Genomic DNA, 26,395 nt, shown 5'->3' with positions numbered 1-26,395 from the left:
AGTATTTTTCTGAGCCCTTCTTCGTGCGATTTCTACAATTTTATGGTGAGAGTCGATGATTGTTTGAAACAGCAAAATGCTTTGTATCATATCCAATATCTGTATTCTCTTCTCTTCACTGAACGTTAATGTCAATTGAATGCTATTTTTCCTTTTGCACTAATATTTCTGTCTCTATTCAACATTGAATCTAGTGTTTCTGGTTTTCAAAATTCTGTATTTACCTTCATATAAAATATGACTCTATACATTTGCTTTGCTATTCTTTCTCCCTTTATCCACACACATATTTCATTCAACACTAAAACTACCAGACCCGTTGAAATGGCTGGTTTTACAATTTCATTTTCAAATTCCTACTTTATGTTTCAATTTTTTTCCTTCAATGATGTCATGACTTTTAGATAGATGACTAAAGGAGCAGTATAATGAATTCAATTTTTGTTTTATTCTTTCAAAATCAAATTGATTTTGCATTATGGCTACTTATACTATACCAGTCGATATAACTGGAACTTATCAAGGTGTAAAAAGGTCCTATGATGTATTAATAGAACTTGATGTCAATTAATTAGATTCCTTCGAACACCATATCTTATCTGGTGCCACAATATAAACACAAACAGAAGCATAGCTATAATGTAACGTAAAAATGCTCATCGGTGGATTTGGGGTTTCATTGCACACTGTCACTCTGTATACGACAGTCGTTGGAATATGACCTAATTTTCTTTTCTACAACGACATTTTTCAGGCACTCAAAATGGTAAAACGATTGAAATATATTCTTTATCACACGTATTATTTTTACCGATTTGTCAATTCTTATTTAGGGATCATTTCTACGAAAATAACAAAGTGATAAACATAAAAATTCTCTAAGATTACGTATCCTTAAAGACCAGTCAAAATGACTGATTTTGGTAGACCTAGCTTCGTCTCGATCTCGGTAGTTCTAGTGTTAATAATGTCTCCAACTAACTACATTTATTTTATGCGCGGTATGAGTTTCGTTGGAAACACTTCTTTTATTCTGCATTACGAATTGAATTGTATTATAATAGAATGGTTCCTAATGAACCAGACTAATAAGTAGTTTTTTTTCACCAAACCTGATGACAAACCAGCTTTCACCTTGACTTGCTTTGTTTCCTGGATATCTGTATAACCTTTCGGCTGTGATACCTTTTTTTATGTAATTCAATTTCTGAGCCCCCCCCCCCATTAGAGCTGAAACGTCAATTCATAATTTTTTTAAATTTATTTAACCGTTGATCCCGAATAAATTGTCCTACGTACATTGTATACGGTCGAAAAAAATCCTTTTCGAATAACACAGCATTACTCTAAATAAACAATTGCCATCAAAGACCGTTTTTACTATTATTCTATTCATTTTCATCATATTTCTTGTCAGTGATTTAAAAGATTCTGCTTCAGACTTATCTTAGTTTATCTTTTCATGTTACTCACAATCAGACAAAAGTTCTAGTCGTTATGTTTTGAGCTAGAAAATGAATATTGATCACTGCTGGGAAAAGAAAATTTATCTTACCGAAAGAAGTTTTTCCTTGCATCCGGTTTAGGCATTGAGTTCTATGCATTTTAATAAAAAAACGTGTATGTGTAATATGTATATTGTATATACAGAGCTGGGATTATATTTCATCATCTGAAGGGCAATATAGAGTTGATGAATCTTTGTCAGAAAACGATATAATAATTACAATTTTTCTTCTACGAATCCCTTTCAAAATGCTTGAGAAAAATAAATCACGTTTTCATGGTCATTCGTAGGTATTTGGAAGGCAAAGACGAATTTTCCTTGTGTGGGTGAAAGTGTAAAAAACGTACTTCACTCATACCATTCAAAATACGTTCATGGTGTTCGCTAATTATACAGAAATATTCTTTTTTTTGCAATGTTTTGAGAATTTTCTAGTCTAATAGCTAAGTAGTATTTCACAGATGCAATTAAATTATAAAAATTTTCCGTTTCTGAAAAGTGACTACGGCGACTAATAGAAATCTAGGCTTAATTATATATGTGTGTTTCACGATTGACAACAGTATAGATTCTTCATTGTTTCAGAAAAAATCTTACCACTTCCGATGTACGGCTCTCTTCCGAGCTCGGAACAATTGAAAGTATTTTGGAGCGCCCCAAAAGACACGAGGAAAGTTATCGTCGCGACGAATATAGCCGAAACTTCGATCACGATACCTGGCGTTGTTTACGGTAAAGTACCCTTTTCTTCTATTTGTTTCTCAAGGTTATAATGTCGCACGACTAAGGAACATCTCCACTTAGCTCTTGAACTTCCCGTTTCGTTGTTTCCCGAGCAAAACTAGATCAAGGGACGTTTTCTCTAGATCTAAAGCGCTAGTATGTAAAATACAGTATTTGAATTGGGCACATGCGCCAAGGATATTTTACCGCACTGTTTTAAGACAGAGCAATTTCCGCACGGTCAACAGGTTTCGAAAATGAAACGTTCCAAGCAGGAGATATAAAGAAAAAATTTTCAGTAATATTGTTTTTGAGCTCGTAACGCATCTGAACGGGAAGTTCGTAGGCTGGCCCATTAAGGTTAGCCGCATTGAATACTTGTTTATTAATGTTTCTTTGATCTGAAATATTTTACTCTGCCTTTAGTAATCGATAGTGGGTTTGCAAAAATCCGTTGGTTTGAGGTGGAAACACACACTGACAGCCTAATAGTAGCACCAGTATCCAAAGCATCTGCAAGTCAACGAGCTGGGCGGGCTGGTCGGGTTCGATCCGGAAAAACATACAAGTAAGGTGATCAGAGTACAAATAATCCATGGAGTTAGTTACTTGTTCACTTTGTACGATCTATGGTGATCCAGAAGCGTGGGTCCAATTAGTGAAACAAAAGCCCTGCAAAACGATTGTGGGACGAAAATTTTCCGGGCTCTGAAAATTGCAAAAAAAAAAAAAACAAGGCTAACCCCTTTGGATTTTTTCAATCGAAATATGGCCGGTTTTGAAAAATATTCGAATCGATTGTTTGATGCACTATCTCGACGTTATTTTTCGAGAGGAATCTATTGAACGCGTTTCGAAAACGTTGCGACCAACGGATCAAGAGTTGAAACCGAAAAACAAAAGAATTCCATCGTAATTTTTCTGCTGCTAGTTCTTTGTTTTTTTTTTATGTCATTTTTGCGTTCCTGAGGGTCCAATTAGTCTAGAAAGGGTCGTACGAATCGATTTTGTGACGGAAAGTTTTTTTGCATAATCTAGCCATATGTTCGACAAGGGAACTTTTTATAATCAGTCATTATCGACCGAGAAGAGTCTCATTAATTTTGACCATTATCAGAGCCCATTCATGAAATATTGTTGCGTGAAAAAAAAACACTTTTTTTAGATACTTGTGTTCAGTGTTATACATACAATGCGCTAATTTCGAATTTATCGCTCAGTTTCCGGGTTAACCATGCATTATGGGCTCTGATAATGGTCGAAACGAGTGTCATTTTACTCGATCAATATAGACTGCTCTTCTTAAGCCTTTGAGGGGCACATCTTTCTACTGACCAAATTTAGAAAATCATACGTAATATATAGGTTTTCGGGGTCGCTGAATGTGATTCTGAAGTCAGAATTACGAAATTCAAAAGTGGCGGATCCAATATAGCGTGTTGGGCTAAGTTTGCGGTTTTTCGCGTAATTTACGAAAATATTCATATTCCGAAGTTTCCAATTTTTTTTTAGAAAAAACTAAAGTGCGGAAAATTGAAAAAATAATGTATGCTATAAAACTGTGTATCGAGAATACGTACACAATATTTCAGAGCCTCAGCTGCCTACGTTACAAAAAACCGACTTAAAAAAAAAACGAGTTTTGCCACGTTAATTGTTTATAAAAAACACATAAATAAATAAATTATTGCAATTTTGCATGGAATTTTAATGACTTAGGCACCCAAGAGCCTACAAAGTGTTTATACTTATGAAAATTATGTGTTTATGCTTATGAAAAGTGCAAAAATATATTAGAAATGTGTAAAAGATTGAGACTAAACAGGTGGGACGTATACGTCCCACTGCCCCTCAAAAGGTTAAGGCCGGCGGGTCAATTAGGCGGTGCGAATTAAACCGTTTTTGCGAAGCGTTGTATGACAGAAAAAACATCAATTAGCCAAATGAACTTTTGGGGATAGTTTTATGTCTATTTGAAATGAAAAAAAAGTTGTATAATGTACAACAATGTATTATAAGCCAAGTTATAAATAGATTCGTAGAGTGTCTCGCGACTGAAGAGTTTGCACACGAAATACAGCTCGCAATTTTTTTCTGAAAAAAAAAAACCACAAAAAAGATTCTTAATTTTGATGTAATTTTCTCCTATGTGACCTGAGAAAATCTGGAAAAACACGTAGAATTCAAATTTTTGTGGAGGGTTTAAAAAAAGTGGTTTTTCAAGAAAATAAATCACTTCAGCTGGGTACAAAAGTCACTTAAAAAAAACTTCCCTATGTTTTTTTTAGTTCACATAGAAGAAGATTACATTAAAGTTAAGAATCTTCTTTGTCGTTTTTTTTTCAGGCACAAACTGCGAGCTATATCCTGTACGAATCTGTTTATAACTTAGCTTATAACACATTATTGGACATTATACAAATTAATTTTTTTTTAGGTCAAATATACAAAACTATCCCCAAAAAATCATTTGGCTAATTGGTTTTTTTCCAGTCCTACAAAGCTTCGCGAAAACGGCTTAATTCGGGTAGTCTAATTGGCTCCCCGGCCCTAAGGTATAATCTCAACAGCAGCCTGTATATATATTATTCAACGTATGATTCTTGATTTCACGATATCTAAAAACACACGATAAGCGATTGACGCCAGCTGTGAGTCACCGTATTTGTACGTAGACAGAATCGCGATGTATCATTCATTCGTCAGAGCGAAATTTCAAGGTCTCAAAAATGCCCGCAGCACAAAGATATCCGATAAGCTAATAATGTAAGTTCAATTAAAATTCTGCAACAGCAATGACGCCGTCTTACCGCATAACTTAAACTCATTGTTAGAATAACAACAAATAATGTTTAATAGTATTTTGCCAGCTAAACGCGGAGTACAATATTCCGCGATAAGTTCAAACGATACGTCACTCACGATAATTGCATTCTATAGCTTTTGTTACAGTAGAAACTAAACGCGTTTTATATCACATACATCTGTATTTACACCATGCGTTCATCAGGAATGTGCGGACCTTATGCGCGTGCGTCAAGTCGTTCGAATTTTATTGGCCGACAGTTACCGCCTGATTGAGCAGCCAACGTAATACCAATCGCAGCTCTCAGATAATGTCCATAGGAGCCCACTGTTAACGATGGGTTTCTAGGGACATTTTCTGACAGTTGCGATTGGTATTACGTCGGCTGCTCAATCAGGCGGTAACTGTCGGCCAATAAAATTCGAACAACTTGACGCACGTGCATAACGTGCGCACTTTCCTCATGGACACACGGTATATATACATATATTTACACATATTGAATTCTGGATGTTCTCACCCACATCGCTCAGAATTTTTTCGAATGAACTATGTAGCTCCTAGAACAAGTCGACATTCAGCTCGGCGAAGTCAATAATTGAAATATAATATACAGTTCTTTTGAATTTGAAGAGAAAATTTTTATTTGGAAAATAAGTACAGGATCAATCTGGTCTGGAAAAGTAGAAGCTTAAAAATTCTGCAACATTTTTTCAAGTCATTGAATATTGGTTCTTTTGTTCATTTCTTCTCTGAGTTTATCATTTCGTATGATAGTGTGAAAACGATTTATAGCGTAAAATATTAAGAATTTCTTCTCCACTGTGCGATTACGTTAAGGTGGTTAACGTAATAACATATTTTCCGTAATCATCACTCATTGTCAGTGTTAATATGCATAATATTAAGTCCAAAATTATATTACTTATTCATTTCTTCTTTAGTCTGATGAAAACAAACAACCATTTTGGAATAGGGAAATTTCATTTCAAGCAAATCAGTAATGTTTTGTTGTCTTTTTGTATCCAGGGGGTCAAATTTTTCAACTGTGGATTTGTTCGAAACATGTTCGAAGGTATTCGCAACAAATTTCTACTGTTGTTTTTCCCTTAAGTTGTAACTTAGTGGTTAGCACAATTAATAAACTTGATATTTATCACAGATTTCTGAAATAAAAATTAGACTTGAAATATTTATTCAATCACAATATTGAATACCAAGAGTTAAATATGAGCGATATTTTTCTTCAACCGTGCATCAAAAAGTCTCTTAGTATTCTCAAAGATTTTTCTCATATCGTTCCAGACACGGCGAGTTTTAAATAAGCAATTCAAGGTTTACATTTTTTTTACATTTTAACGTTGCAAGGTCCACTTTAACTGGTTATAATTAGGATTCTGGTGATAGTTGTAATCAAACTAAGTACAAAATATAGACACTAATAAATGTTATCGTAATCGCTTTTTATCCGCATGTATGTATGTTGCTGCAGCGATAGTTTGAAAAGTATAATAAATAAATAATTTTAATTTTAATTTCGTCAATTTTTGTAATCTCATGTTCGAAACCATAGAGATTCTTGATTTAAAAATTGATCCAAACAACATCAACTTTGGTAGTATAAAGATCATACATTAACTCGCAGTTTTATGGAATAACTAAAAACTTGGATGGAAAAAGATGGAACAGCAATTCATAATTTGCGAATATAATAATCTGCTAAATATTCGATATTCAAGTAACTTGTAATAAAATTTAAAAACTTAGTTATTTTTGGCAAACCAAGTACTTCAAGGTGATCCATGATCAGTTACTGAATCTATGGAAACATTAGACCTTGAGAGTAAGAGAATTACAATGCCACGGAGATTATTTGTATATTTTCAGACTCTACACAGAGGATGCATTCGACAAATTTTTTGAAGCAACTCCTCCAGAAATGCAACGTTCAGATCTAGCACCTGCCATTCTACAGCTGAAAGCTCTGGGCATTGATAATGTATTGCGATTCAATTTTCCCTCACCACCGCCAACAAAGAATCTTCTGTGCGGTCTAGAACTCCTTTATGCTTTGGGGGCCATTGACAATAATGGAGAATTGACAAGTCCGTTGGGAGTAACAATGGCAGAAATGCCATTAGACCCTGTCTATGCCAAGTGTCTGATAGTCTCAGGTGGGACCCTACTTTAGTATTATAATTTAGTGTCCCTCAAATTTAATTGCTTGCTGCAGCCAGAATTCCGTACACATACGATGAATTGTTGTTAATGCAAAAATTACCTACAGGTACTATGGGATGCTCGGCAGAGATAACAATCATCCTAGCTATGCTTCAGGTTCAAAATGTATTTACGATACCCGGAGGGGGTCAAGCAGCTTTGAAAGCACGAGTTGCACGTCGGAAATTTGAAGCGGAAGAAGGGGACCTGATCACGTTGTTAAATGTCTATACGGCCTATGAGTCCCAGAAAGTAACAAGCTGGTGTCATCAGAATTTTCTCAATCACAAATCGCTACGAAGGGTCACAGAAATTCGTACCCAGATGTGTAAAATGCTTAAAAAGTTGAATATTCCACTTATCTCTTGTCAAGGTAAGCAATTTCGTCAAAGTGTGATTAAATCGAAGCCCTTTCATGACCGAGAGCTTAACAAAGAGTTATTTACGAAATTCCACTTCCATCCATCAGGTGACACCGAAAAGGTTCTCAGGTGCATTACTGCCGGCCTTTTCCCCAACACTGCTTATCTTCATTACACTGGGGTGTATAGGACCGTTCGAGGTAGCAGGGAACTTCACATTCACCCCAACAGCTGTCTATACACTGTTCGACAACCTCAATGGTTAGTATGGATACTTAAGAACACGAGTTTCAGAGAAAGATAGAAAAAAAATGAGAAAATTTTGCCTCCCGGACGAAAGTCTAGGTGTAAAAATATGGGGATGATACAGCAAAAAATTTTATCAAGCATTTCTGGTTTCAATCCGTGAATTTACAAGTCATTTGCTAAAATGTGTAGTCGAAATTCTCACGAATTTCAAATATCATCAGGCAATTTAAAAAATTGTCCAGGTGTGTTGGCGATGCTTATCAGAGTAATGCTAAGCAGTTAAATATTCCTTTGTTGATTCAAATTTTTTAATATCTCTTGGAGATAGCTCATTGTCGATTAGAAAACACTTTTTTGGTTATTCCAAGTGATTTAAACCAATGAATATTTGTCTGAAATTCCTGAGAATTTCAATTTTTTCTGAGGAAAAAAATTCCCTAATTCCAAAACACGGACACTCCGTAAAACCACTAATGTTTTTGAATTTGAAAAGAAACTAGTATAGAACACCATCATTAATTTTTTAAACCAGAGTGAAAACTTTATGTGAATTGCGTCAAATGTTCCAATACGATTTTAATTCGATTGAACACTTTGAAAATAAAATCAATCTCTGTTGCGCCATGGGATATTGTAAGTTGATAGTAATTAAATTCATTATTATTCCAGGCTCATCTTTTGCGAAATTTTGCACACCAGCAAAACGTATATGCGTGAATTGACAGTTGTAAAACCAGAATGGCTGGAAGAATTAGCGCCTCATTTCTACGAAAGGCGTGCCATCGATCCTTTCTAGACCCATAACGGATGAAAATGAATGGATCGCTGTTTTGAAACCCATCATAAACGATGGAAGAATTTACAGCCACTAAAAGCATGAGAGAATTTTCAATTTTTTCCATCAATGAAAGTGAGAAAAAAAATAGATATGAATTTTGGTAACTAATAAATTGGTACTTTGTGTAAACTGAGTGTATTTATTTTTCTGTCGCCGTGGTCAATACTTAAACTGAACCGGCTTCTTCTGATGCTGCATATTAAAAAGTTCTCTAAGTGATAAGTGAATTGATTTCAGGGACTGAAAAGTTTTGAAGTTTTGCAACGTTTTAAATATAAAATACGATAATTTTATGGAATTTAATGGAGTATGAAATAGCAGGATGGGAAGAAAATTAGAAACATTAATTATATCCAACCAAAAACTGTTGACAAACAGACGGGAATATATGTAAAAATAAATTAGACTCTTCAGTGGATTGGTGCAAGGTGCGTAAATTTAATAGGTATAAGAAGAATACATAAGTTTCCTAAGGAATATAAAAATATTTAAGTTGAAATATTTATAAATGTGTATGGTTTGAATGAATGGACTATTACGCATGATATTTTTGCAGTTTTGCATGTCGGTAAGTTTCAGGGACAGATGACTAACTGATGAAACTTTGTGGTTAAATTCACGTAAATGTTATAAAGCCTCGAAATTTTTTACAAAATATTAAAATTTTCAGATTTCCAGTGCCATCTGTAGAGTTAGAATTCATAATTAAAAAAAACAAAAGGAATAAATTAAAATAGTTGATGCAATATTAACAATTGCGAAAATCATTTCACGGAAAAAAACAAACTTTTTAAAGTATACAGCATACAATTTTGTACTCAAAATCTAGAACTTGACTGTCTCTTTTAATGTGTGAGACAAATAGCTGTTACATCTCACAATTAGTTTCTACGATCTGTATTATAATAATTTTCATCGAGGTATGTAATGCTATTACTTTTCTTCTGTCATTCTGTCAATTGTAAATATCATCAATGTAGTGACATTTATTTATTATCTCCAATTCTTAAAAACAATTCTATGTAATGTAAATATTTATCATAAAGTAAACAATGTATATGTAAATATACGGTATATTTCAAAGAAAATATTATTCTGATGCTACATATTGGACACAGTAGCGTTTATCGGTGCCTTCCACTCCCGTTATCGAATCAAAACTAATTCATCGTACAGTTCTGCATGGATTGCAATATATCACGTTGCCTAAATCGAGTAGATTTCCAATACTCTTCTGGCTATTGAGATTACCTGTATCAACTTAAACCACGTCTCAGTCTTGATCAGATATTGGGAGTAAAAAGTTGAATGAACAACATATATTCAAGCATAATAAGGATCTGGTTTATGACTTTTCGCTGCTCGAGACACCACTGGCAAAGATAACGGGATTACTTTCTAAGGCATTTTTTGGCATCAAGCTAACAGGAATAATACGCAAGTGTGCAAAACATAGTACATATATATATATATATATTTGGCATCCGTGGTAGAAAATGGTTAGGGATACAGGTAAGTGAATATATATATTTATATACGCGAATTGAATTCAGTGCACTGACTTACGACGTAACTGCCATTTTGCAGACACACAGCACACGAGTGGAATTTCAAAATTGTATTTTGTCAAACCGAATTCCACTCACTCACTGACCATATTTTTGTACATTTTGATATCTATAAAAGATTCTTATAAACAACAACTATCTACTTTGCACCATGAAACCAACGCACTAATTATAATTTAGATAGCTATCCTGGTCCTGCTGCCTATGCCTTATTTAAAGAGGTGGGTCGGCCAAAAATCGATACTTTTTATTAATTTCATTACAAGATACTACTAAAGAGTATTTATTGAATTATTATATTCGACCAGATCTACTAGGCATTAAATCATAAACTATTCAGAAGCGATTTGAAATAAAGCTTCAATGAACATTTTCTTCATAATTCTTGTAATTAGGATTTTCTGATTTTTGTATTTTTAAAGAGGGGTCCATAGCTTGCGAATATAAAGATTTTATAATTACTTAATGTATGACTATGTTATGATAAAATGAATGCAAAGTAACGATTTTTTCCCAACCAACCTTTTCAAAGTATCAGGATCCCTACATATAACCAACATAAATTAAAGCTGTTTCTGTTTGACACCACTGTTTCTCCTGCAAATTGAACCAACTTCTACGAACTTCGATGTTTTCTTTCTACACATGTAGGAGTTTATCATGCAATAATTGATGAATTCGAAAAAAAATATTTTGCCCAGAAAATAAAGATGTGAGTACAATATTAATAACGTTCTCTCGATGAATCTGATTCTAAATATTACGTTGGTAAGCTCAGTTAGCTCGAACACTTGAATTGACTCAACACAAATGGATATACATGTACTTGAAAAATTATTTATACATTTATGAATTGATCGAGTAAATCTGAAACGCATAAGCTTACAAACAAATATTTAGCGATAGTGAGTTATTAGTTACAATGAAAGAGATGATCAATAAAGCTTAACAGTTACGAGAAAAGGAGTTCGGAGTTTTGAAGAAATGAGAGCTTCAATTTTATTTAGCTTCCAGGATTTCGAAAATGTGGTACTTCAAAGTTTCACGTCGACCAACATCTGGTCGACAATTTGTTCCTGAGTTTGTGCTTTCTGTTTGACTCTTTTTTGCTATGGATTACGAATACAATGTCTTCTCAACCCATTCTTCCATTGTAAAAGTAGCAGTGTTTGTCTTATCTGGATCGCGTTCTCTGAATATATCTACAAGCGTGAGTTAATCATGAAATATTATGAATATTTGTTGTTATCAAAGAATCGAGTGTCGATTGTTAGTTGTTAGTAATGAAGAATATTGTTGTTTGACTAATCAAACTACCGACCCTTATTTTGTATTAAGTATACTCTCGAAGTCATGTCTAAAACTATATAAATTCCAGTTTCGAACTGAACACGAAGCTGTCTCATGTTTTTGTAAACCTTTTGTGTTCTCTTTATTTTACCATTCTGACTCACCAATCATCGTCTTTAGACGTACAGCGCACATGATATAGTCGTCAAATGCGATCATTCCATCCTTCGTTCCATAACGATGTACAAGTATGTTCAAGACATGATTATTCATGCGATAGCCAGCGCTGTTTAAAGCTTGTCTAAGCTCGAACGCGCTTAAGTATCCGGAACCATCTCTATCGTATAATCTGAAGACAGCCTGAAGAGAAGAATTTGGTTACATTTATCATGAATTGTACCTTTGAATTAGCTAGGCAAATTATGATCAAACAATTAGAAAACACCTATACTCACCCTCCAGTTTCTAATGTCATTCCAAAGTGATTTAAACTCTTCAAATCCTAGTTTACCAGAACGATCTGTATCCAGCATGGCCACCATACTGCGGCATATATCTTTACTAAAACCTTCGTTTTGCAGTTCTGAAATAAGATATAGTCCAACACATATTAGCACATTATATAATATCATTATGGAATGAATTACTGGATTCATAATGTAGCTGACAGTACTATTTTTTGTTTTTACAAATATAATTTTCGGGGCTGACTGTAAAATATAATTAATATCAGATTAATTAGCTGTCAAAGTTTTTATATGCGGTATAGCTGATTATATAGGTCGGTTAATTAAGCAAGCCTATAAAAATGGAAAATTGTAGAATACATATTATGAGTGACATACATCTTTCTCAATGAGTATCAATTTGTTACTACATGATCATGTTGTCAACAAACTGCTGCTTGGTTGATGAATTGTGAAGCACAAATATGATTGCTAATTATCTATTACTATAGATACTACCTGTTTTTATTAGCATCTTTGTACATACATGTTACATGTTCCAGACTAAGCATTAGTAAATAGGGAGAACTCCAGTTTAATAAGAAATTTTAGTATTCATGACGCTCAAAATTTTTGCTGCCAGCTCACTGGCAAAAAGTAATTCAGAGTTATGAGCCTCGTATCATGAAATTCAGAAAATGTTCGACTTGACAAGAAAGAATGATAATTTCCCTTGTGAGATGATCTTTGAAAATTAATATCTTTTATTCTGGTTCTCCGGAAAATATTTGAAAGAACGTACATGTAGTAGGAATTGACATCTGAAAACTGGGTATATTCTGGAAATTTATATCTCGACAAGCAGTTATTCAGTTCAATTGAAGTTTTATATATATACATATTTCTTTTTTTCATTAGAATCAATTAATAGGAAGCATTGTCATTGACTATAATGTCGACCATTTTGCTCAGAGACATGTTCTGTGGTGCCTATGGTAGCTCAAAAACAGTTCAACTGTTTTACTTCAAATTCGGAGACAGCACATTCTTCAATAGTTTATTCTCCTTGCCACGATCGAACATTTTTTTTAACAAAATGGCGATTATTAAACGTTGAAATTCGACTTTCTGCCAAAACTTCCTAACTTTTAATTTAACTTATAGAAAATATCACAATAAAAAAAAGCGCGATCATGAGAAAGACTGTAAATTATACAACATTAAGCTTTCTCCAAATTTGAAGAAAATCGGTGGTGCTGTTCTTGAGATAACGTGGATGCCGCAAAACATTTCATCGAACGAAGTGGTGAATGTTATTATCGATAACAATGCTACCTATTAATAGATGGTAATAAAAAAAAGGGGGAAATAAACCCCTACATACATTGAATAAAATAAACCCCAATAAAATTGAATAATTGGTTGTCCAGCTATGAATTCTCAAAATTCACTCTCTTCTCCATCCATCTATTCGTATAATGTGTACCTAGGGTGGTCCTAGAAAAGGTCGTTTTCGAATTTCGACTGGCTCAGCTGCTAAATCAGTTCCGAATAATTCAAAAATAATTCCCTAATTTTTTCAGATTTTTTAGGCTGGATTTCCCCATTTAACCCTTCCAGGGACACATTAAATTCACCGAACGGATTTCGATAAAGTTAAGTCTAGGGGGGTTTCTTGGGACGTTGATTACGAATCTGGATTCGAAGTTGGATAATTCAAAATGGTGGATCCAATATGGTAACATGAAGTGACTTTTGAGATTTTGGTTCACCATATTGGATCCGCCAATTTGAATTTTGTAAAACATGAAAAAAAAAAGGAATTATTTTTTGTTCAATTCGAGCCGATTTAGGGGATCAGTCGGTTGAAATTCAAAAATGACCTTTTTAAGGACCACCCTAATAGATACCCCCATAAATAGATACATATACTTTGTTCAACGAGAGAACAACGTCAATCTGCTAATAGGCTGGTACAGCAGGGAAAGCTGTGGTTGGTAAAAATTACAGGAAAAAAAATGATGCCTTTTTGTAGGTCAAAAAACGAAAAAAATTTGTCCTCTGGTTTTATTGTGACCAATATTTTCGAATCTATTTAAGACCCTTTCTCTTGATCACCTGTTACAGAACCTGATGAAAATTTTGTACAATGGGAAATCAAAGGCAAAACTTGTGAAATGAAATGTTATTGAAGTAGGCTTTTGTTTAAAATTCATACATTTCTCACATTGCGATAAGCACGACCATATTATGTATTGTACATCTGAAAATATGAATTGGAATGTTATAAACACGGAATGTAATAACAAGAATGTATGACATCCTGACACTCATATCAGTGAAATATTGTACAATCAACAATGTTGCCATGATTAGTAAGGTTATATGTACACGTACATAATTAAATTTGTCGAAATAGTTAGTTTCTCAATACAATGAGAATTTGGTAATGTGATTAAACAATTTAAAAAAATCATAAGACTTCCTTATATTATAACATGATGCAATAGATATCAGTGAGCAACATATATATAGTGTGCATGTAATATACAATAAGTATAAGTAATGCAAAGTCTGTATTTCTCAGTATTCCATGTTCAAATGTTCCGTTGAGTGATAGAATAACGTTTGGAAATGGCATGAAGGGAGGGAGGCTATAGTATGTTGTGTAGCTAGTGCGTGAAACAGGCGATATCCGACGAGTGTGAAGTTTGCAGCAGTGCTGCAATCACACGAGGTAGGTATCGCCTTCACGCACTAGCTACACACGCTATTTTTTGTAACACATGCGTAGGAAAGTGTTATTTGAGAGGCAAACCAACGTCGAATTGTATAGAGTGCCGCGCGAGGCTGCCGTCGACCGTGTTGTTGGTGACAAGAATACGCGGCACCGGGAAATAGAGCATATCGAATGTGCGCATGCGCTACGAATCTTTCGCACCGGGAAATAGAGCATATCGAATGCGCGCATGCGCCAACTCTATTATTCAGGAATAAGGCACTTCACGCACGCTACACGACCCTCGAAAATGACACTTTGCATGCAGGTGTTACAAAAAATTATTATCCATACCTTCACCTATTGTAAACATATCAAACATACAAAGAGGAAACGTGAAACGCCACCAGAGTGTTACGCAGGGAAAATTACTCTAGTGCGAAAAAAACTTGAGAGGAGAAGCATAGCATGTTGAGACACAATCACCTTCGCAGCATTGCCAGCAACGGTCGATTCACTGATTTTTGCACCCATGGACAGGACCAGTAAATGTTCGCATACAGAAAGGGAAATAGTGTGTCCATGCAATCAGACTTTTGAATAGAAACTTGCAAGTCTCTGTAGAAGGTCAAATACCGTGAGGTAAGTAAGGATAACTCGTTCGGATTGCAGAATATATTATATAAGTAAAATTTGCCTCTGAATAAAATAAAAAACTACGTTCGAATGATGATTCTTGATCCTACTTTTCATCCCTGATAAAAAAAATTCCCATGATTTTGTACAAAGATCTGTAGGATCTAAAATACTTCTAATATTGGGAACACAACCGTAGTATTTGAATAGAATTTTTCGTAGATTTTGGTGGTTTTTTTGTTGTTCTTTATATAAGGGAATTGTAGAATGGATTGCATTTTTGCAACCATTTTTCAAGTATTAATTGTTGAAATGCATATAATTTGTGATAGAATATCGTAGAATTCTTACTTAACCCAAATTCTGTTAGGTACTTAAGTTGCCTGTAATAAGTTTAGAAACTAGTATATCACAATTTCTATCTTCTATTGGAAATTCTATGAAAAACAGTTTTTTCGTCTTCGAGTTTCAGATTTTCTCATTGCAAAAATTTCCAATTCTTATTCCAACCCATAGATTTCGATGGGAACCTTAATATTCTCCAAAAAATTTCCAATTCTTATTCCAACCCATAGATTTCGATGGGAACCTTAATATTCTGCAAGAACAGAATTTTATTTTCATTATAATGGCCGGTACAGTTTTTTTATTTTCGTAGCAGAAAATTATCGATCATTATCATTTTTCACAGTAATTCGTACTCTTATGAGAATTCGTGGAGTTTCATTTCATTTTTTTAGTTTCATTTTTCAAATTGTACTATTTGATGCTTTTCTATAAATGAAATCTAAAAAAAACAACCAGTTTCTACGATTTCCTATTATTCCGTATTTCTATAGAATATTGTAGAAATTATTTTTATCGGGGGCGCCTAGAGTAAAATTTTTTTGTGGAAATTCTTATTTCACCGTCCAACTTGACGTTACATTTTCATCACTTCTTGTCTATACTGTTAGGTGGTAGCTTGCAGAATGCCTTACCTACAGGTTTATTGTATTGCTCGTTATTACAAACAAGACCACAGAGTAACGAGATGAGCGTGTCGACAATGGACCCTTCTCCTGGGGTGATTTCTGGGGCTCGAGCTTCGCTACGTCGAGCAGATGATGGTAGCTCTATGCGTAACACACACTACGAGTTAGCTAGACTATTAACATATATACATTTGGATTAATGTCCACCGCACTGGCAAATATCAATTCTGACAACATTTGCGTTATTTGTGTACTTTTTTTCTCTAGATAGTGAAGGTGTTTTTATTTGTCTGTGTATTAAGTGTAACGAGAGAATCCCAGAACTACTGTATTTATAGTATCATAATGTAGAGAGGTATTTTAAGTCTACAAATTTGTACTGTATGCAGAATATCGATGCAGGGTTTGTATTCTGATTCGAGTCTGAATATTCGCTCACTTTCCCAGGTAATCCAGTCGTCTAATAAGATTTTTCCGATGTTTTTTCAAGAAGCATACTGCTCAATAACCGCGATTTTGTATGAATAACATTATCTCGAACATCGAGAAATAGGTCACCCTCTAATACCCATCCTTTTACAACAATTCTGCAGTTTTCAGAATAAAAAGAAGAAATGGTCACAGTGTGGCAATATTATTTTTTCTCAAGTTGAGAATTATTAGATACGTCTTCAAAAAAATTTACATCATACTCTACGAAATTAAACATTTTCCAAGCAAGTATTGGAAAAATTTTCTTTTTCTATGTAGGAGCACAAACAAATTTGTTGTCACAACCGTGTTGTCATTTTGTATGGCCTTTTTTATTCGAAAAATTACAGCTCAAGACTGACAATACGAGTAACATTGACGATTTGATTTTAGTATCAAAAGTTGCAATCAAATTAATATGCGTTGATCAACTGAAAACCGTCAATACTAGAAAATTAGTATAGCTGCAAATATGAAAAAGAAATGTCAGAAAAAAATATGCACTCAGTTTCAATAAAAACAAACTAATTTGTTCGGAAGAGATGAAATTCTTCACACTATTTACAAAATTTATCGACTTGTTTCAAATTTTTCACACGTGCATCAACCATGTGATATGTGTGCAAACAACATATCCTGCGTTAAGTTTTCATTCGCGACATTTTTTAACACTAGGTCACTACTGGATAGGTCAATTTAATAAAAAACAATTTAAAAACAATATTCAATAATCTTTATGAATTAAGTTTGATTAGTTTAGTTAAAAAATAAGGAATGAAATATTTCGGATGATAATTACGGTAATTATTCCATAAAAGTGAATTGATTTGGTGAAAAAATCTTAAATCTTAAAGACAATTCATACGTTTACTTGCATCATATATTGTTTGAACAACCATGAGGCACAGCTTCAGAAAATTATGTGAGTATAATTTGAACTTCAGGTACGATGTTGATCCCAATTTGGATACACGATGTTCTTTTAATCATCTACCGAGGTACGATGTTCTTGAACCAAATTTTGAGACGTTGCAATGTGTTTACACTAAATTCTGAGATACACAGCTTTCGAACCCAATCCTCAAGTACAATGGTTTGGTCAGCCATTGATAGATCACAATGAATTTGAATCGAATCATCAAAGAACTTGAGATTTTCTATGTTTTCTGAATCATTTTCAGACATCTTCTTAAAAATTTGATTCTGAGTAATATCAAGCTTGTTCATCTTTTACAAATTTCTCGATAAATTTTGCATACAGATTATTGTTAAAATGTCTCAAGAACGCTAAGACAATGAAAGCACTCAAATCTCCTAACTTGTGGTTTATAAGTAAGGCGGAATTTCTTTAATAAATTTTGAAGAAAAATTTCAAAGAGGGTAAAAGACAAGATCTTGACGTTGTTCCTAATAATTTTTGCCATGGCAGAATTTTAGTAAAACTTGAGGACTAATTCAATTTGTACTCCTGTTAAAAATGTTTAGTTGATTTAAAAAAATCATTATCAGACTGAAAGGAACACACCTGAGAGGTAAGAAGTCAAAACAATGGAATGGCAATTTTTTAAAATACCCCGTACAGTATGACTACGCATACAATCCATGTATTCCATTAATTTTTAAAGAAGAATGTGACCGAAAAACTGAGTGGTAATTTGTACTTAGTTACTAGATACCAATGCAAATTACCATAAAGTTTTCCCACAACCCGCCAGTAAATGAAGTGAAGAATGTGGTTGAACTTTGATTTGACTTACAGAAATCTGAGAAAGATAATAAAAAATGAATCTGTGCAAATAATCAACTAATTGTGAGCTTAAATTAATTATTTTTTCAAATAATCGATTGGTCGTACAGTTTGATTGAATGTTTATCCAATTAATCGATTGATGGATTACTGGATAACACAATTAATCGTAAAAGTTGATCAATCGATTAACAGAAAAAAAATAAATAAATAAAAAATATTAAAAAAAAACATTATTTGAAAGGACCCATGAATCAAAAATACGATTAATCGATCAATTGCACAGCCCAAATAAAAACCAATCCGATGCAGCGAACCTAGGTGGAAGAAAGATCGAACAAGCAAAAATATCCTAAGTTAAAGGCGGAATACGTTTCTTTCAAATAACATCACGCTTATTAAAGAAAATTTTCCTTCTCTATTGACTACAGCAAGACCCGTGTGCCTGATAACGTATGAAACGCAACGCACGTTAATTCTCAAGACACAGGAAAATATTAATCAAACCTATGAAATTTCCAATTATTTTTTTAAAGCAAATAAATTCCGCGTATGAATTAATAATTTAACAGATTCAATCGAACCCAAATGCAATGAACAATTAATTAATCGAAATGTATTTATGCATATATCATAATTATTACATACATGGCTCTGAATCGATAATTTATAATTCCCCGTACTACAGTATGTGGACACGTGAGAAAAAAGTTATTTATTTTCGGTTATTCTGATCAGTGTTCTCATCTACCTTTAAAACATGCATTGAATAGTTTGTATCGAGAGAATAGAGCAAATCATTCACGAACATAACGAGCCACGTATATAAAATAAGTAAAGTTAGAAGGCTGCATTATAGTGGCATGTACATGCATAAGCAAAAGAATGGAAATATGGACATGAAATGATAACGTAGCTGTAAATAATGTATTGATAAATTGTTGTGAAGAATTCATGCAACATGTTCAAGTAGTTTGCGATTAATCAAAAACATCCAAGTGTGAACAATTTAACATTCACTGGATGGATTTATTTGTTTTGCAGTGTAACTGTAGAATAATTCGAATATTATTTGAAGACAAGAATTTTCAATGAATTTTTCAATTGATCACCTCTAGTAAATATAATACTGTGTTCAAATCTAACACAGATGTGTATCAATTGTAAAAAAATCAATTATATAACCAGCGCTTCATGGGATTTGTACTTTGAAGTTTTACAAGGTTTTCAGTGCTAATGTATAGTGGTTAAACATATAATGTATGTACAATGACAGTCCATCGTACCTTTCAACGAGATTAATATTCGCCAACAAGCATACATTTAATATTTTTGTTCATAAAGATTAAATATGATACAAACCTTTTCGCATAGCAAAGTCCAAGATTTCTTTCAATTCCATCCAATCAACCTCCATATCATCACCGGCAAGTTTTCTGAAGAACTCTCGTACTTTTTCCTCGTTTCTATCAGGCTCAGGCTGATCTCTTACCTGAATAAAAAATCATCACAATTGTCTTGAGTGTAAAGTATAACTCGACCAAAATATACATTTATACTATATGTCAGTTTTAGTTACAGCTGTACATTTCAATTATGTTATACTCATTCTCGTGCTTTGTGCTTTGTGCAAACTATAAATTTAACAAATATCGACAAATACTTTAGTCGATCACCGTGTAATAATCTTTCTCTGATATTAATTTCTATTCAATAATAATACTTACTGTATCTTCTTGCCCATCTGGCCTTTCTTTACCATGGTTATTCACCTAAAAGCCAAGCGACACAATCGTGCAACATGTGATTAGTGATTAGTGACTGTATACCATGTAGTTCCCACACAATTATAATGTTGACAATGCCGACAGGCTGGTAGAACTGAGAAATAAAGGTTTTTCCCTTGAAAATCATATATTTAATATAGGAAGATAAGGGGTGAGTTTTTCCCGGTCGGTAAAGGTAGAAGTTCTACGTGACCTTAACTGAAGATTTCCATTGGAATGTTGTAGTCATTCGAGCTAAAAGCGAGTGTAATAAGGAAATATTCTCTAACGTTTTATGCTGATTAGAATAACATGTGGTAAGAACAGTCAAAAAATGTTAAATTTTATTGAACCTTTTTCTTTCCATTGTGAAAGCGAAATACCCTAGATAGTTCATGAAACGACTAATATTTTCGAGGTAAGAAAAATTCATATTTTTTTAAAACCTACGGAAAGAGAGGAAAATGAGGTTCTACCAGCCTTCGTCAGATACATATTTTTGTGATTGTTAGTACTACTATTTCTTCCACAAAACATGCTGAGTCTGTCGGTGATTTGCGTTGGCTGTGTTGTACTACATAGCAGTATTCACATATGATTTGTGAAGTCTACTGCATACCGGTAAGGTTTATACTTTGGAACAGGAAATTTGACTGTTATCTGTTAGCAATGTTCTTGATACTTTAGAAAATTGATAATTAATGTACAATCTCGTCCGACCGATATTCTGTCGGAGGATATTAAGTGAATGTTAAAAAAAATTAAAAGTGACTTTTTCATAAATTAGTTGGCATTATCAACAAATATTAAAAACCAAATATTAATGGTCAAACAACTCAAGTTAATTTTTTTGCGCTTATTCCATGCATGTTCTTAGATAATCTGTACACCTTTGGTGTTATTTTATTGTAAAAAAAAAAATATACTCTATATCACATACCCTATCATCAACCTCGCCGATACCAACTTGTTCATCATTTTCCCTGTAATAAAAATTCAGAATTATAAAATCAGCATCATCTTTGATGTTTTATTGGTCGTAATTTTCAGAAAAATTTGTCAATTTTATCTTTGACTGTGTTTTCAAAACTCACTCCATGTTGTTCTGATTTTCAGAAAATACTCTCAATAAGAATTCGCCTTCTTCGTGAGGATCAAAAGTACTGGGAACAATGCAATATACACCAGGCGGCAATTTGAAGCGGCAGCTAACTTCACGAAGGTTAATGAATGATGGAGATCGAGCTACTGAGGCGTTGAATTTGAAAAAATTAACATCTAACGGCTTTGGTAATCTGTCGGGATCTTCCAGCTGAAAAAACGGATTGAAAAGTCATTACTTACATTCATTCAACTGTATGTAAACTACTTTTCTCAAATTTTTCAAAAATCATCAATAAAAAACTTACACGATACATGGCAAACCCAATTGTCAGGCAATCAGCACCCATCTGTCGTTGTGCCCTACGATTTTTCTGCATCAAGGCTACGATAACCGTGCATTTGTCATCATCTTCATCTGGGTATTCTAATGTTATACGGTACTGCGGATTGTGCCAGAAGGTTTCTAAAAATATTTATGACATTAGTTTTATCGAATGCCATCCATCATCAGCTTCTGAAGCTTAACGATCTTTTGATGAGGTTGAAGCGTGCAACCAGAATTAGTGACCAAACGTTCTAATGTTCATCCGAACAAGGTAGCGTAGACTAAAAATCAATATTTTGTGAAATACCTTGAACTTCCAATGCTTTTATAGAATTATCAGTATAAAACCGAACTGCATTTTTCTATTTTTAACATGTTTGGCTGCTAAATCTGGCTGCTAGCTTTAGCTTCATGATGTTTTGCGTACAGTTTTTAAATCATAGTAATAATTTTATAATAATTAGGTACCTAAAAAGTTACGGCATCCACCAGCTGTCACTCCGCGTACCCATTCCCCTTCAAATACGCTCATTTCCCATTTTTTTTTACCAGCGCCGAGATCGCTGTCTGTTAAAGAGTCCGGATTCAAGTTACAGATCTCAAGCCTTGTGAAGTGGTGTTTGAAATCTTGTAAAGACATCCAAAATTCACCATCTACGTCGAACGTTAATCCTAGTTCTTCTTTTTCGTGATCAGGAATAAACCTCCATTCAGGTGATCTGCAGGACGCATAAATCTAATTATGTTAATCACATTTCTCGGCAACGTTATAAACATAAAAACTATGACATTCTTACGATGAGGTAGATATTACTTATTGTTTATCATGACAATAACACAATGCACTTGCAGTGTAATTACTGCCGAATAACTTTCGTAAAAAATACAGTCTGAAATTAAACAAAAATATGAACATATGCTCATCCTAAATTGAAGTGTGACAAGCCAGATATTTGTACATTTTCGATGAATTTTGAATAAGACACAATGCGTAAAAAAATATACAAATATGCACAAGTTTTACAGCCCATTTTAGATGATGTTATTCCTACCTTTGTGAAAACTTTTAGATTATTTTTTTTATCTACACGTCAGGGTTTTTTTGCATGAAATATACTCACTGATCGCTCCAAGGTCCGTTCCATTCAGCCTCGTTACCCCATGGGTTTCTCAATCGCAACAAAGGAATTTTTCCTACTTGATTTGGCGTCATAATATCAACATACTTGACTCGTGTAATACTATAGGCATGCCCTCTGATTAAACCTTCTGGTGTTTCAGCTTCCAATACGTTTGGATCAGGCTAAAAGTTTTGTGTGGGAATTTTTAGATCATCTTCACAAGATTAGGATTTTGGTTTTGTCAAATTACCTCCAGTGAACAACCCATTAATGAGTTTCTTTCGTAAGCCTTGAGTAGAATACTGAACAAGTTTGGTGGTGTTTCATTCATTTCGTACAACTCGGTTACACCTCCGGTAAAGTCTTCCATAGCTTCACATGTCGTTCCTCCCTTTAAAGCTTCATATGAACCATGAAGCTTCGCATACGCTTTCTCAAGCAATGCACTCCAAAACTCGTTATTTTCAGCTGAATGTAAGAACATCAATTTCCCTTGACTAGTCGGCAGGCGATCATCTATGACTACATCCACCCATCTTCCGTACTGCCAAAATCTAAGTGTATAAAGCGATTGAATCAGTCAAAATTACTACTAATTGCAGAAATACATTCATTGGTCATAGACTCGCATAAAAAAAAAAAAAAATTTTGGACCCTTTCGTTTGGCATTGCATGTGAATGTAGGCTCTAAGAATAGTGAAAATAAGCGATATTTTACTCTATCGGCGAAAACTTAATATAGTATCCTCTTACGGTGAATGGACCGTACCGTCTAAATCGAAAGTTAGAAAAATGAAAACTGAGACGCTGAAAAAACCTCCGCCAGTGTTATTTGTTTCAATGATGGTGAACCCGAAAAAAGTGAAATCTTTTTTATGTAACAAGAATGCTTCTGAGCAAATTCGAATAACACAAGCTGAGATATTAACAATTAATCAAAGAAAAGATTTTAAAATTAGAACGATCAAAATGATGAAACTCTGGTATTTTTCATCTGATTATAATGTAATTTGCTTCATTTTACTATAAATAACCAGATCCCTACAAATTGTCTGGAACAAATTCAAAAAGTCTTACATTGCAATATACTTATGAAGCGAAAATATAATTTTTGGCGAACATCTGTACTTACACCGATCGATTTTCACTTATTCAAGAGATCAGTATTCACAATATTTTTGTAGACTCTAAGGATCAATATCACAAATTTCAATCTTATCAATTGTCAATTTGCTTGAAAAGTGTACTTGTAAAAATTGTTTTAGCTATGTTAACTGGCGTAGTACATACTATCATAGATGATATATTGAGCTTATCGGAAGAACTTACGACAAAAAAAAAAGCTGCCTGTAAAAAATAACTAAAATTGTTTAATCTTTACGAGAGTAGTAAATACTGATGTGTAATTATAGTTTGCAAATTTACGTTTCTAAAAAGTTTTTGTACTACATTAAACCTTCAACTGTTAGCAAAGTAAATTGGCTATGTTGGGGAAGCAGCTATTTTTTTCAATATGTTTATCAATAAATTCGGAAAAAACTTGACAAACTTACAGACATTTTGAAGGACCTTAAAAAACCAGAGATTGATGAAAAAATTAATTCATTTAGTTGTAAGAATTGGGAAAACCAAATCTTTCGAAACTGCCATTCTTCTGATATTTTACTTAGAAAAATATCTAGCAATTCGAAACAATAACTTTCTCCATTTTTTCCGAAATGAGGTACTTTGTGATGTTGGCCCTGACAAAAGTTAAAATGGATGATTCAGTAATAGTTCAACGAAACCGTTTTTGAAAATAGTCGAGAACTCCGGAACCCTTTCAAGAAGAGCAGTAGCACACTACTATAATTTTTAGTGCATTTTGAATTTGGGGTGACAACTTCACACATCCACAAATAACACTGCAAGAGATTTTTGAAACACATTTTTTTTCTTTCGTAACTTTTCATCGAGACATGATTCGTCACCTATTCATCCTTAAAAAGTTTCCACACACCTTGATAGAATTATTCTTTGTGTAGTAAATGAAAATATGCGATCACAAACACTTTAGTGGCAATATGTATGGTGTAAAATGTCAGTTTCTGAATTATACCTGAAATGGAATATCCCTGCATAGTTGTCTTCGAAGCTTTGATCTTCGGGTACAATTTGGAAGAATAAATTTGGATGCAGTGTAAGATTTGCAACAGCTGCGATGAGCCAGCAATCACCAAGCTCGCCCTGTTGTACATCAAACCGTGAAAACCCCTCCACGAACAATTGTGGATCTTGTGCAATTTCCTGAAAATGAGTGAATTCATAACCTGAATGTGTCTGTGATTAGTGAAATAGGAGAAATAATGCAGTAGGAAATTCTTGTGATACACGACGAATCTGAAATTTCTATCCATCAAGACTTATCGAAAACTAAAATATGATAGTCGTGAGGATCAAAAATAACTTGGTAAGCTAGCGAGAAGCATGAAGTGATGAATTCTGGCCTACATGTTTTAGTGGTCCATGTTTTGTTTATTATCCAAAACGAGAATACAAGCAAAAATTTCAGTTTTTGATCAAGCTTGATTAATCCAGACATCCTCCATTCATCATGAATTTTTTAAAAAATGAAAAAATTTGGACTTTGTGAAGCTTGAATACAAAAATAAGGAGAATAGTGCTGGTTCGCCTTATCTGCTTGGGTTAAAGAAATGTTGTTACATAGTAGCTGATGACACTGGCACGATTATCAATTAGTGTTATCGGAATCACAAGTATTCGAAAAGTAATTTGAAATGTTTGTCATTATGCTCATTATCTGCATAAATAAATCTTCCCAATGTCAATATTATCTATGATAATACTGTTCGAATAACTGACCTAGCACACATTTCAACGTAATCTGGGATTCTTGTTGCGTCATTTTTTTTCTTTTACAAGTTTTTAGCACCAATGAGATAAGCTTGTTTACCATGAGATTAACGGTGGAAATATTAAAATTTCATAAACTTAGTATCTGTTCAAAGTTAAAGTAAGGATGCGTCCTGCTTCATTTCGTTCATTTCGAAAGTTCCAAACGGGAAATGAACCTGTGTGAATCTGGCATATCAAATATTGGCATCTCAAAAATAAACTGCAGTTCTTATAGCATCCCGAATAGTTCTACAGTTCTAGATAGGTTTCAACAGTAGTTCCGTTGAATTTGCTCCAAAAAAAGCATTTTCGAAATATGAGATGCTAACTTCGTGTAGCATCTCACAGCATCTCAACGCAATTCGGTCGTAGACCTGCGGATCATAGATATCAGAAGACTTCTGTGGTTTCGAGCGAGATTTACGAAAGTTCTTGGGGTTTTTGATTAAAAAGAAACCTAATCACACGAGATGCTAAGTTCTCGTAGCATGTCGTAGCATCTCAACAAATTGATACAATTTGACCCTTATACACCGTAAATATCGAATGTTCTACACCCGGAAAGCATTATATCAATAGTTCTCTAGACCGAGAGGTAGAACAAAACTCAGCATCTTAGGTTTCAGAG

At 33.8% G+C, this 26,395-nt stretch overlaps 2 protein-coding genes across 13 annotated transcripts in view; one reads left to right on the top strand and one right to left on the bottom strand.

The window, feature by feature from the left end:
* The window catches only part of LOC124414922 (probable ATP-dependent RNA helicase DHX35), a 44,404-nt gene extending 34,553 nt beyond the window's left edge, over window positions 1–9,851 (top strand). Inside the window, exons 7-12 of the mRNA XM_046896108.1 lie at window positions 2,093–2,239; window positions 2,657–2,798; window positions 6,924–7,210; window positions 7,324–7,629; window positions 7,726–7,879; window positions 8,537–9,851. Of these exons, the coding sequence (XP_046752064.1) occupies window positions 2,093–2,239; window positions 2,657–2,798; window positions 6,924–7,210; window positions 7,324–7,629; window positions 7,726–7,879; window positions 8,537–8,663 (1,163 nt within the window). The 3' untranslated portion in view covers window positions 8,664–9,851. The remainder of the gene's footprint in view (window positions 1–2,092; window positions 2,240–2,656; window positions 2,799–6,923; window positions 7,211–7,323; window positions 7,630–7,725; window positions 7,880–8,536) is intronic.
* The window catches only part of LOC124414919 (calpain-A), a 60,465-nt gene that overhangs the window by 719 nt on the left and 33,351 nt on the right, over window positions 1–26,395 (bottom strand). For 4 of the 12 annotated variants that reach the window (XM_046896097.1, XM_046896100.1, XM_046896099.1 and 1 more), the window contains 13 exons: window positions 24,971–25,158; window positions 23,123–23,426; window positions 22,873–23,054; window positions 22,220–22,470; window positions 21,732–21,889; window positions 21,417–21,634; window positions 21,263–21,305; window positions 20,284–20,328; window positions 19,919–20,048; window positions 16,345–16,479; window positions 12,019–12,146; window positions 11,728–11,923; window positions 10,380–11,475 (listed from right to left, as the gene is read on the bottom strand). In XM_046896097.1, coding sequence (XP_046752053.1) covers window positions 11,390–11,475; window positions 11,728–11,923; window positions 12,019–12,146; window positions 16,345–16,479; window positions 19,919–20,048; window positions 20,284–20,328; window positions 21,263–21,305; window positions 21,417–21,634; window positions 21,732–21,889; window positions 22,220–22,470; window positions 22,873–23,054; window positions 23,123–23,426; window positions 24,971–25,158 — 2,064 coding nt within the window. In that variant the 3' untranslated portion in view covers window positions 10,380–11,389. Of the gene's footprint in view, window positions 1–2,727; window positions 2,858–8,529; window positions 8,660–10,379; window positions 11,476–11,727; window positions 11,924–12,018; window positions 12,147–15,072; window positions 15,246–16,344; window positions 16,480–19,918; window positions 20,049–20,283; window positions 20,329–21,262; window positions 21,306–21,416; window positions 21,635–21,731; window positions 21,897–22,219; window positions 22,471–22,872; window positions 23,055–23,122; window positions 23,427–24,970; window positions 25,159–26,395 lie in introns of those variants that run through there. The other 8 variants (XM_046896095.1, XM_046896093.1, XM_046896090.1 and 5 more) reach the window with 8 other exon arrangements.

The sequence above is a fragment of the Diprion similis genome, chromosome 14 (assembly GCF_021155765.1).
Source record: "Diprion similis isolate iyDipSimi1 chromosome 14, iyDipSimi1.1, whole genome shotgun sequence".
Classification (NCBI taxonomy): Eukaryota; Metazoa; Arthropoda; class Insecta; order Hymenoptera; family Diprionidae; genus Diprion; species Diprion similis.
The sequence above is the reverse complement of the archived record's forward strand: the minus strand, read 5'-3'. Positions and strand labels throughout refer to the sequence as shown.